Here is a 13,270-nt window from a genome sequence, read left to right on the forward strand (position 1 = left end):
TTCTGAATGACAGCATGTGTGCTATAAAATATTTATGACATTTACTCTTTCATTAAGGTGTGTACATAATTGCATAAATCTCTCTAGCCTTGTGTGAGAACTCCGAGCACTTTGTAGACATTAACCTATCAATCCAATGATAAAACAGAATGAGGCGGGCTTCCCTGGTGGTGCAGTGGTTGAGAGTCCGCCTGCCGATGCAGGGGACACGGGTTCGTGCCCTGGTCCAGGAAGATCCCACATGCCGCGGAGCGGTTGGGCCCGTGAGCCATGGCCGCTGAGCCTGCGCGTCCGGAGCCTGTGCTCCGCAACGGGAGAGGCCACAACAGTGAGAGGCCCGCGTACCGCAAAAAAATTTTAAAAATTTTAAAAAATAAACAGAATGAGCCAACGCAGTACCTGAAATTACAATTAGGCCCATCTTTACCCACTGTGTAAGACATCACAAAACAAACCTGTATAAAGAGTGATTCGTTTTTAGGAGTCTTCACATAACAGATTTCAAACTTTTCCCTTGGCAATCCAAATAGGCATTTAAAAAATACTCATTTTACGGCATGGTGGGGAGGTGTATTTTGGAAAATGTTGATTAAGAAAAGAAGAGATGGGGCTTCCCTGGTGGCGCAGTGGTTGAGAGTCCGCCTGCCGATGCAGGGGACACGGGTTCGTGCCCCGGTCCGGGAGGATCCCACATGCTGCGGAGCGGCTGAGCCTGTGAGCCATGGCCGCTGAGCCTGCGCGTCTGGAGCCTGTGCTCCGCAACGGGAGAGGCCACAACAGTGAGAGGCCCGCGTACCGCAAAAAAAAAAAAAAAAAAAGAAAAGAAGAGATGATATAACAAGACGCTTAGAAGCTGGAATCATAAAGTCAAAGATGACATGTCTTTTTACAGTGTTTGCAGTAAATAATTATTAAAGTAACAAAAATTTTGTCCTCAATTTTTAGAGTGGAGAAGACTCTATTATAGAAAAATTAGCAGTTGGACAGAAATAAACCATGATATACATAACGTAATAAGAAGAAAAAGCCAAGGCTATTCTGAATTTTAAACAGTCAAGCTGGAGCCAAGGTAGGGAAAAGGAATGCTAGTCAACATTGAGCCCATTTCTATGGTCTCAATGATTTTTTACTGAATATGTATTTCCTGCTCATAAATTTGAACAATATTTCTTGGTACAACATTTTCTTAAATACTGAAATGCAACACTATGTGCCTGTAAGTGATAAAAACAACTATGCCTATCATTTAAATGATTGTTTTAAGTGTATTAAAAATACACACTTTTTTTTTTTGCTTTACCTCTGAAAAACAAGCATTATTTTTTATTCCAAATAACATTTCTAGGGTCAAAGAAGCAAAACTTGGGAAGCCTTTTTTTACTATGACACCAGTCACAGTAGTAAAGCCCGCAGGCTAGTAAACAAACTCAGGAGTATCAGAGTTCAGCTATGAGAAGGGGCAACTCGGTAGCATTTACTAGATCCGTAGCCATTTTAGGCTACCTTGGGGATTCCAATTCACTTTCTAGAAAGCAGGATTTATTTGACTGTGGACCCTGGGGATACCCTCCAAGCAGATCAGAATGTGGATGGAGGGGAAAGAAACCAATGTTGACTCAACTGAGATGTCTGGATAGTTTGGGCTGGCTCCAAACAAGAGAACTCTAGCACCTGTTACGTCCACAAGGCAGGTAGTAGTATAGTGATTCCCAGTTCCTCACTCCAGGGCGTGGCTTCTGCAGATAAAGAGGCTAGCTGCTCATGGTCTGCTTGTTTGTTTGCTTTGGTGAGATACCTATATTGCTGCAGCTACGTGCCCATGGGCCACTCACACATGCTGCGTGTCTCCTCCTCCCAATCCCCTGAAGAATGTGCAATTATTTTTGGACCACACTAGCTGGGCTAAGACCACGACAAGGGGGAGGCTGAGGACCGGGATGCCTATACCCCATTGGAGGTGGTAGTAATGACTCAAGAGAAGCAATACAACTGGATTTGTAGGTGAGTTGTCCTGTCTTCAACAATGTGTCAGACAAAACAAAGAGGTCTCTGAGCCAAATTCAGCCTGAGGGCATCAATTCTGGATACCTGCTAAACACCTTTCCCAAAGTTCCTCACCTTCCCCCAAAAATGAGTCTGACCACTGCCCAAGAGAGGTATGAAAAGCTCCCTCTTCTACTGTGCTGACTTGCAGCAGAACAGGGGCTGAGGCAGAGTCGTCTTAACGACTGTGAGGTATGAGGCTGTGGAATCAGAGAACTAACTAGCTGAGTAATGCCGAGTAAATTACTTGGGGAAACGTCTCTGTAAAACAGAGACAGCAATGTTGGTAAGGCTTTTTAAACAGGAACTCCACAGAGCTATGTTTCATATAGGCTTTTGGGGGATGGTCGATGGCCACCTGGCCTCCTCTCAGTAAGTCCTTTGAGGCTGTGTCTAGCACCCTGCTTCACAACAGGGTACTCCTGTACCCCATTATCCTTAACTCTGAGCTGTAGCTAACATTCCAAGAGAACAAGAAAACTTCCTATTTTATGCTACAAATATAACAGAGGTTAAATGCAATTTACCTTGTAATTATCTAAGTTTGGGTATCCCAGCCTGGAAAATATACATCCATGTAATAGCTTAAGAAAATACAATTAGGATGACCACTTTTGATGGTCATGGAAGATTTGCTCTGCACAAAGATACCCTGAAAGGGGAGATTTATTTGTTGTTGTGACAACTTGGGGATGGGATGCCTTTCTCTATTCCACACCAAAGGTTTTAATTAGCTAGTGGTGGCCCTGTTGATCAATCTATAGCATGGTTTTATTTTGACACTAATATTATACAATAAGTCTTACTATATTAGTCTAGATTCATTTTAGGAAGATGATATCCAACTACTCAACCCTTAGGTATACAATGGAACGCTAACAGAATATCTTATCGAACAACTTTAAATCCTAATTTCAATTCTAGAAAGAAGCAATACCGAAACCTAAATAAACAAGCAGATGGCAAGTGTAATTGCAGTCTACTAAAAGGCTTGTCTTTCAAGCTGCCCGGACATGTAACGTCCTCATGCCCAAACTACACAGAGTACATTGGACTTGCCAAGTTTAGTACTTCCAGGTATCATTCAATATGAAAGAAATTTATAGGCTTACACTTGGAAATAAACTTACTTATTTAAGGAAACCAACATAACAGAGCTAAACCAGTCTAGGAAAGTAAAGATCATATCTCACAATTACAAGTCTGGCTTTGAGTGAAAATCAAAAGATGCTGAGTGAGCATGCTTTCCTCTAGAGAGGTATCACAACATTCTCTTGTACAAAGAGACAGAAAACCTTTAGATAAACATTTTATTTTTTAAACAGAAAGCTTGGGATAACTCTAAAAACCTGGAAGAATTCTCATTTCCACCCCAATGAAAAATAAAGTAAAATCTAAAGCCAGAGGCCTTCAATGTTAACTTGGAATTTGCATAAACAAGTAATACCTTCTTTGTTTTCATAGAGAAAGAATACCAACAATGTAACTTAAGAATGCACTGGATGCAGTAAGCCCTTGACTGAGAAGTCGGAAAATAGCACATGCCGTGAATGCTAAAATAATGAGAAATACACACATATGAAACAGCTGGCTGTGTCAGGCACCAACAATGTGCATTGTTGCTAGAATGCTAAATGTCAACACCCACGTCCAGAAACTGCTATCATGCAACATAACCTTTGGAATTTCACAGTACTGGTCAAACATATAAAGCGAAAGCAAAATACCAGGAATATGTCTGTTTTGCGATACGAGGAAGGAAAAGGATCTCCAACTTTATGAATAAACTCTCCCACCCTAAATAAATAATGCAGGAAGTCAAAGAAACCAACAAGAACAACACAGAAAGGTTCTGTTCTCCATCATGTTGCCTCCCATCCTAACAGACCTCAACCCATCCTTTTTTTAACCTTGTATTTGATTCTGCTGTTTAGAAACTTCCCAAATTTAATCTTTCTTAATTATGCTTCCTTGAAATTCAAACTCTAATCATTTCACACCTTTTAGGATTCTTAAAGCTAAAATACCAAGGCAGAAAGAAGACAGGGAACAAGGTAATAATCAGCAATCTGTTATTCCCCAGAGGCTTCTGAATATGCTTAGCGTGAAGATTCTATTCAGAAATATAACTACTGAAATAACAACATGCTATTCATGCAATTACACCCAACATATGATATTCACAAATGTTTTGATGATCAGAAAGTTAAAAGGACCCAAATATTAGGGGCAATGAAAGTACTCTGCATCAATAGCCAAGGGGCATTATCGCCTCCATATTGTCCAGCCTGTAGTTACACCGCAATCAACAGCAGTGCAAAGTTAAAGCACCCACTCTCTGCAGCATCACGCTTTGGGTGGGGGTGAGGGCTTCAGAGCTGGGAAATTATGTCTGGCTTATTTTGCATGAGGTTTGTTTTCAATCATTTTTCTTCACTATACTTATGCATATAAAGCTACTGGGTTTTGTTTTTGGTTTTTTTTCACCTACTTCTTTCTAAGAATCTACGCTGGACAAGCTATAGTTGAACTACTAAAACCCCACTGACTCAGAATATACTTCTAGTAAAACGGTAAAAGCTAACACATCCAAGTACCTCCCTTTAATACGTGCCGATACTGAACACATTGTTCCCTGTGTCAGGAAATAATATTGTTCCCTGTGTCAGGAAATAATATTCTTAATGACTATGTTTCCCTTGCATTATACAAATACTCAAGAACGTAGATTTCCTTGGATCATGTCAAAAATCCATCTATCCCATTATATAGCATATGCTAAAAGGAACTACTAGTTAAGAAGGCAGAACCTGAAACCGTGACTCTGGGTTCAAATGTCATCTCCAAGATTTACTCACTGGACAGTCTTGTGTAAGTTCCTCTGGACGGTAGCTTCCTCATTTGAAAAATATTTTAAAGGATTCTTTTAAAGGATTTGTATGAGGATTAAACGGCATAGGGCCTGTTAATGCAGAGAATAATGTCTAGAATTCATAAAAATAAATGATAGCTAATGTAATTATTATTAGGTTATTTGGCTGGCCCTACGTTGGTGAGATTATGATTTGTGCCTGTATGTGTACACACAAAACATATTCACAACCATGGAAAAAAATATATATATATTGATATATAACAGCACATACACTTACAAAGAATTCTACATGGTCACAGCCATTCAACTATCAAAAAGAAAGCTGCAGATTTGCTGAGGCTGCTACAATTTAAAATGCCGCATGTTCAGTCAATTTTTGAAATGCTGTCTTAAGAAACTCAGCAATTACAGGGAATCTGGGCAAAATTCTGCAAGAACAGCTTTTCTTCTAAATGTATTTCCAGTATGAATTTCATTATTAATCAAACATTAGCATATCTGCTATATATTGTGCCATATTGTATGGGTAACTAATTTGTTACTTGGTTATACAACAAGAAGTTTTAAGACATTAATAAAGAGCTCTTTGAGGACACTAAGAAGCTTCCAGGGCAGGTTTCTTAAAACAAGGCTTAGCCCCTAATCAAGCAAGTGGCGCTTCCCACGAACATGTGCTCTACAACACAACAAAATAAACGAACAAAAATACCCACTAACTCAAAGCTGTGTAATGTTTTAGTAACTGTTAAAAAAAAAAAAAAAAAGTTCAAAGGATATGAAACCAAAATGAAGAAAGTAAAAAATAATGAGACATGGCAATACAGAGATGTGAATGTTAATCTTTACACTCACACGGAGGAAGATTTCACAGTGTATACACATTTTCTAAATCACTGCTTTTCAGAAGTATGAGTTTCATTTATGATTGCATCCACGTTTCTTAAATGCTCCAGTTACCAGTATCCAGTTTTGTATCTTTCGTTCCATCCTGGTTAGTGTTTTAGTACCTGCATCCTATTTGCCACCTGAACCAGCCTTTTTCCAGGCTTCCCTACCATCATACATTCTTTATTTCACCAATTAAAAAGGGATCTCAACACTGAATTCAATTTTGTTCTTTGGCATCTATAACATTTCTCAAGAGCAATGATACAAATGGCAAGCTCAGTGAAGAGTATTTGACCTCTGTAGGATGAAACACTGTTACTACCCTAAATATAATACCAATGAAAGGAAATACTGCGATTTCAGTAGTTAACACGGAATTTACAAGTAACAGAATTCACTACAAAAACGTTAAGTTTCTTTCCTAAGTTTCCTGGTTTGTAATAGAGGAGGAGGTGGAGACATTCTAAGTCTAAGGGATTGGATGTGAATACTAAGTAGCTTTACAGGCTGGTGGGACTTTAAAAACATTTTAAACTTTATTGAAAAACATGGCTTCTCCTTCTTGCTATAAATATATCACTTAGAATGACACCTCTATTCCTAGACTTGGTAAGGGTCAGCAAGGGGTGAAGTGGAGGTGGCTGTCTCAGAAGGATGAAAATAAAAAATGAGGAAAGCAGTTAAACAAGGGAAAACCATGAATTCAGGACTAAATATGTAAGGTTTATATTTATTGACCTTATTACTATTACAATCATGCAATGTTCCCGTCTAACCATAGCATCTCTTTCATTTCTTCTGGGCACATTCAGCATTTCTGGGGTGGGTAGCAGAAGGTAACGTTCATTGAGTGATTATTATGGACCACTCTACCACATGCTTTCAGTGTATCACCTCACTTAATTATTGGATCATTCCCATGTGAAGGGTACTTTTATTTTCTACATCTTCTAGAGAAGGAGTTTAAGATTCAGAGGAGAGAAGTGGCTTACCCAGAGTCACACAGTAGCAAGGGTTGTAATCAGCTTATGTCTGAGCCCAGAGCCCAACATTATAACCACACTTCCCAGCACCGTCTCTGGACAAGGACACACAACTCAAGACTGCTTACGTAATGTTGGGATGATACTGCAAAGTTGACCTCTATTCAGCACCAAACGCACTAATGGATAGCCTACATACAAGCAAGGCACGATTGCTATTTTTCTTATTTATAACAATGCATTTCAGTAATAAGAAAGACATTACATTTATTTTGACGTCGACTATCAGATAAACACAAGATCATAAACGGAGACTTTATTTTTAAAATATGCAACGCATGTATGAACCCAATATACTTGCTATAAAACACACACACACAAAATCTTAGTTCTATATGATTCCAAACACATTTTCCCTCTTCTATTTTACATCAAAGGTCTCAGCCAAGCCTCTCCTAGTTTTTAGCATAGATTAAAATCAGCGTATTGAATATTAAGGGATTAGTTGAATCTAGGACATCTCTGTTGCTTTCTGATTACTATGTTCTTATTTATTTTACTTTCTATGCATAACTTCCATTACCTTAAGTAGGCAGAACTGAGGGACAAAGAAGAAATGCCAGCAACCTTACCTGCTTGAGAGCCTTTTTGGTGTGTTGCTGAAAGGAAGACACTAACTTGCTCTGCACTGCTGTGTTAGGAAGGCTTGAATCTCGAGTGGAAGATGCCTCATCAGTTACCTGCTTTGCACAAACTAGAAACAGAGAGATAATAATATTACTAATTTGAATTCCTTTTTTTATAGCCACTGTAATTACCTCACTTGGAGCTTTTCTCCAATTGAAAATGGATACGTAAAATAAGGCAAAATAGCACAGTAAAAAGAAGAGTATCTCGATTTAAAGGAAGGGATCATTTAATAATTGTGTGGCCACGGTTACATTGAACTTCTCTAAACCTCGGTTTCCTTACCCACCAATTGATGATAATTTCTATGTTTTGGGCTATTGTATAGACATAAAAAAGAACACAATATCTATCTCAAGAGTTGGGAGTCAGGAGGTACTTTCTGGAGCTGAGTAGGGAGGCTGGGCAACGCACAGCATTCTGAAGAAAGAATCTACACTGATGAAATTGTCTTCAATCTACCAACCTCAGAGGTACTATGATTCTTTTATTTAACAGCCCTCCTTCTATAGAATCTATGGTCTACTGGGGTGTGTGTATCCTCTTCTATGGGTCAAGGCAAACAGCATGGAGAAGGAGAAATGAAATCTGAGATGCTGGGTGTCAACTGAAGATAATTACTTTCAAGAAAATCATGTCCTCTGCAGACTGCAATATAATCTGCTCATTTTTTTTTTTTACCAGAGTCAAGCTTTCCAGGCACCTAGTCTATGCAAGTCAAGCCCACCGTCACTTTCTGCTCTATGACACCTGTGCTGGAGCTCCAACGCTTCTTTCTGGCCTCCTCAGACATTCCGCCTAGGAGACCAGGTTTCACACTTTGGCAGCAGTGTAGATGCAGGCCTTTTCTGTGCACTTGATGGGAGGAGTTTATGTGGAAAATCAAAGTGAGGAAGCACTATGATTAGTGGCAGAACGAAGGCATATGTCAAATACAGGAGGCAAGGGGAAGTTCGACAGAAGAAAATAGCTTGAGAACATATTGTAAAATCTCAAAATAAGACTTCTTAAGGGCACCAGGGTTTACGCTAATCCAAGAAAATTTTCCAAGGAACAGTAACTTGGGAGGATTCTGACCTGAGTTTTAAAGGAAGGTGGAGGAGTTAAAAATGATTCTAGTCAAAAATGGAGGCATATGAAATCCCACTACTGGGCATATACCCTGAGAAAACCATAATTCAAAAAGAGTCATGTACCACAATGTTCATTGCAGCACTATTTACAATAGCCAGGACATGGAAGCAACCTAAGTGTCCATCAACAGATGAATGGATAAAGAAGATGTGGCACATATATGCAATGGAATATTACTCAGCCATAAAAAGAAACGAACTGAGTTATTTGTAGTGAGGTGGATGGACCTAGAGTCTGTCATACAGAGTGAAGTAAGTCAGAAAGAGAAAAACAAATACAGTATGCTAATACATATGTATATATGGAATCTAAAAAAAAAATGGTTCTGATGAACCTAGGGGCAGGACAGGAATAAAGATGCAGACGTAGAGAATGGACTTGAGGACACAGGGACGGGGAAGGGTAAGCTGGGACAAAGTGAGAGAGTGCCATGGACATATATACACTACCAAATGTAAAACAGATAGTTAGTGGGAAGCAGCTGCATAGCACAGGGAGATCAGCTCGGTGCTTTGTGACCACCTAGAGGACTGGGATAGGGAGGCGGGAAGGCAGACGCAAGAGGGAGGGGATACGGGGATATATGTATGAATATATCTGATTCACTTTGTCATACAGCAGAAACTAACACAACATTGTAAAGCAATTATACTCCAATAAAGATGCTAAAAAGAAAAAAGATCAATACATCTCCCACCAAATACTTTAGCCTCCATGTTACTAACTGTAGTTCAATGCTTATTTAAAATATTTTATTTTGATATGAAACAGATACAATAAAATGCACAAATCATAAGAGTTAAAAAAAAATGGAGGCATATGCACGTGTTAGTGTCGAGAGCACTGCTTTAGACAGACTCAAGCTCATGTTGCCTAGAAATGAACATGTGGTCCATGAAAGAGCATACTTGGAATAAAGAGTTAATCAAGTTTTGTTTTAATAACAGAAAGTAATCAGGAAGCCAAAATGAACACGTTTTGGAAGATAAAATAATTGTTAGTTATTAATGCCAGGTGCTGGACATGTGATCTCATTTCATCCTCACAGCTTCCTTGCGAGATGGAAAAGTATCATCTCCACATTCAAGAGAGAAAACTAGAGCTCAGAAAGGGTCAATAACTTGCCCATGGTCACACAGCCAAGTGAAACAGCAGAGCTGGGGTCCAAGGCCAGGTCCATAATCTTCCGCTTAGAAGATTTGGCTTCAAGGGCAAGAACTGATACAAAAAATTTAATGTCTAAAGAAGTTTAATTTCCTTGCGTCATGTTGGAGGACCTGAAACAGGAAGTTAATGAGGGTACAGGGAACAAGACGTTGAGCTCTGACAAGAAGAAACTGAGAGCGATTGGCCCAGGAAACACTGAGGTTGAAGCTGCCAAAGGATTTGCCCAGGGATACAGGGAGAGAAGTCCTTGAGTTTAAGACCAGGTAACTTTTTTCTATTTAACACAAGATGACATTTTTCTCTTAAAACAGTCTAAATGTTCTAGTAAAGAAACATTTTATAACACTGCTTGCATAAACTATGGCTTCCAGGCTTCTCTCCTTGGAATCATCACTAATTTGTAACACTTTGCCAAAGCTTACTTATCAAGAAGTATTAGAAATAATCATCGGTTTATATTCTAAAGATAAATGTATTTTTGTACTGATTACATAGATGGCCTTTTCAATGTTCTGGAGTCGATACGAAGTGTGACAAACTGGGGAGGCGAGAGGAAGGTGGCAGGCAGGATATACGATCTCAAACGAACAGACCTAAATGGATGGAATGGAAGCCCAGCCAGCAGTAAAGTGCGCATTAGCAAATACATTTCATTACTTTCACATTCTTAAATTCGTGTTGCCACCTAGAAAAATACAAACTTAATGGTAGTTAAAAAGGATAACCAAATGCGGTACATGGGTTTCAGGAAATGTGTGGAAAACAGGAGAATGCTTCTGCTTACTGGACATAGAAACAAATTTACTAATTTTCTTAGGAAATGATTTTATTCATAAGTGTTTCAAAGGTAAACTTCAATGCAGCAGGATCGAAAAAACAACAAATACCGAATCAGCGTAGATGTAATCAAAGCTTTATGTCTTATATTTTGTGACTGCTACAATAAGCAGTATACAGTCAGCTGTCACTTCCTGAGGATAACAGATATCTAAGTTACGACTTGCTCTGTTTGTTTCTGACCTAGGAAACCACAGGGTGTTGTGATACCTATTCCAGTATACGCTGAATGGTCGTTTAAATTCACTACTGCACTATGTTAATAGTGATTCACATATATTTACCTACAGTGTTTCCAAAAGAGAGATTCTGTTCAGCTTTACCAGAATTTCAGCTGGAGGGCAGGACAATAAAACTGAAACGAGCATCAAGGAATACCGTGAAGTTTTTTCTTGAGGTGATTCAATTTCCTTTACCTCAACTCTGTTTTACTCTATCTTACATTTCACATTCCAGCCTAGACCCAAGTGAAGCATCATGAGAATTCCTTTACTACAGAGTCATTTTCCTACCTGATGCCCGATTCCTCTTTCTGAAGTTGGTCCTACTTCTCTGGGTCAAACCATTTTCCCTAATTATTTATTTCTGATAAAATAATTATAGAACTTTTAAGGAAGTAAGTGTAATAGAAAATAAAATGTATGAATGTTCCTTTGGATTTAAAACTTATTTTAAAGGGAAAAAATTCAAGAATAAAAATGATTAGGACACAATGTAACGCATCTATAGGCCCCAAACAGTGTGCCTGCATATATGTGTGTGTGTGTGTGTGTGTGTGTGTGTGTGTGTGTGTGTGTGTGTGCACGCCCATTGACAATACAGACCCCAAACATGAGCATCTAAGTGACTTTATTCATTCTTCTGCCATGTATCTGATGAGGGCGGCTGATTCTCAAAACTGCCATAGTTTGAGACGTAGTTGAACATATTCTTGCATATTCATATTCTGACAAAACACACAGTTTTCACTTTTACTTTATCCTTGCAGCTTTCTTAACAGATGTGATAAATAAATAATATAGGGCTTTTTTTAAACAGTTGCCTGAATATTTATCTAAGGGGCTGAGTTTGGTCTCTAAAATATAAGTCAAAGAAAAATTAATGTTCAAGAAAGGACCAGGGGAAATCCCCTGTATGTGAAATTACAACAGGAGCCAGGAGAGTGAAGAATTAGGACAGATGTTTTATCCAATAAATATCTAACACTGACATGCAGCTTAGAAAGTGATATCTTCTTGGCATTCAGGACAGAATAGAAGCTTTTTTTCTTTTTTTTCCTAACTGTACACTGGCACCATCACAAAACGCATGCCAGGATTTTATACCTGGAAACCCCCACAAGACTGCCTGCCCTTTTCATAGCTGGACAAGCCGAAGATGAGAAAACATGTGCTAAAAGGTACAGAAATATTATTTCTGTCTACGTTTTGCTTGCCTGCCCAAACCAGGCAAGCCAAATGTATAGTTAAAAGCTAATCTGCTAGTTTTTAATTCAAACAGTTAATGGGATTTTCAGTAGCTGTTGCTCACCTACCTCTACTCTCACTCACCCTCAGATTCCCAAACCCCTCCTCCAAAATATTCTACTTAGAAGGCTGGGACCAAAGGGAGACGGAGGATTACAGGTAACCATGGGACAGCCTAGAAGGCTAGAGAAACTGCTGACTGTGTTCCAACAGGACTGGATTTCAGCCTCTTTTCTTAGAGTCCCAAGTTGTCCCTCTCTCCCTTCTTTTTCATTCACCATTCAACTTGACAATGTGACTGAACTGGAAAATATGGCTTAGAGGTCGTATTTTTTAAGTTGAGTGCTAGAGAGGGTATGGGTGACATTCCCCCCAATCTAAGTACCAATCCACTGACAGGTATACAAGAGGGCTCTGACTTTTAGCCCAAGACACAAAGAAGGGAGAAAGCAGAATGCAATCTTGACTCTGTCTTTATTTCTAGTTTCACATCTGCTTGTCTTCCCAACTGCCACCCTCTCTGATCCAGTCAGTCAAGACCTTGTGCCATTTCCTGAACACAGATACTTGCTGTATGTCTCACTCACTCTGACCGTCCCTCTTCTACCTTTCTGCCTAGCAAACTCGGCAGACCAAACTCAAAGAGCTTCCCCAAAGCTTTCCTGACTATCCCAGTCTCCGAGTAGACTTAATCCTCCCCATCCTTTCCTTGGAACTTAGTGTATGAATCCATGACAGTCCCTGCAATACTGGTGCTTGTGTCTGCCTTGCCACCCACAGGCCCAGCAACTCAGGGACTTACTCCCGTGCAAAGACAGGCACAGAGCCATTGGTCTATAAATGTTTATTAAACTAAACTGTCCAATCTGATTTTCATTAAATTTATCTAAAGTATCTGTTTCTGAAGTTAACTTTCAACTACTGTTTTTTTTCTTTTTTTTGCGGTACGCGGGCCTCTCACTGTTGTGGCCTCTCCCGTTAGCGGAGCGCCGGCTCTGGACATGCAGGCTCAGCGGCCATGGCTCACGGGCCCAACCGCTCCGCGGCATGTGGGATCTTCCCGGACCGGGGCACGAACCCGTGTCCCCTGCATCGGCAGGTGGATTCTCAACCACTGCACCACCAGGGAAGCCCTCAATTACCGTTTTTAACAAGAATTCATGAACGGGGAGGTCAGCAATGCATAGTTT

General features: G+C 39.6%; 1 protein-coding gene across 1 annotated transcript in view; it reads right to left on the reverse strand.

The window, feature by feature from the left end:
- Positions 1-13,270, reverse strand: part of ASXL3 (ASXL transcriptional regulator 3) — a 177,136-nt gene that overhangs the window by 86,322 nt on the left and 77,544 nt on the right. Inside the window, exon 5 of the mRNA XM_067699380.1 lies at positions 7,422-7,543. Coding sequence (XP_067555481.1) covers positions 7,422-7,543 — 122 coding nt within the window. The remainder of the gene's footprint in view (positions 1-7,421; positions 7,544-13,270) is intronic.

This window comes from Pseudorca crassidens, chromosome 12 (assembly GCF_039906515.1).
Source record: "Pseudorca crassidens isolate mPseCra1 chromosome 12, mPseCra1.hap1, whole genome shotgun sequence".
NCBI lineage: Eukaryota > Metazoa > Chordata > Mammalia > Artiodactyla > Delphinidae > Pseudorca > Pseudorca crassidens.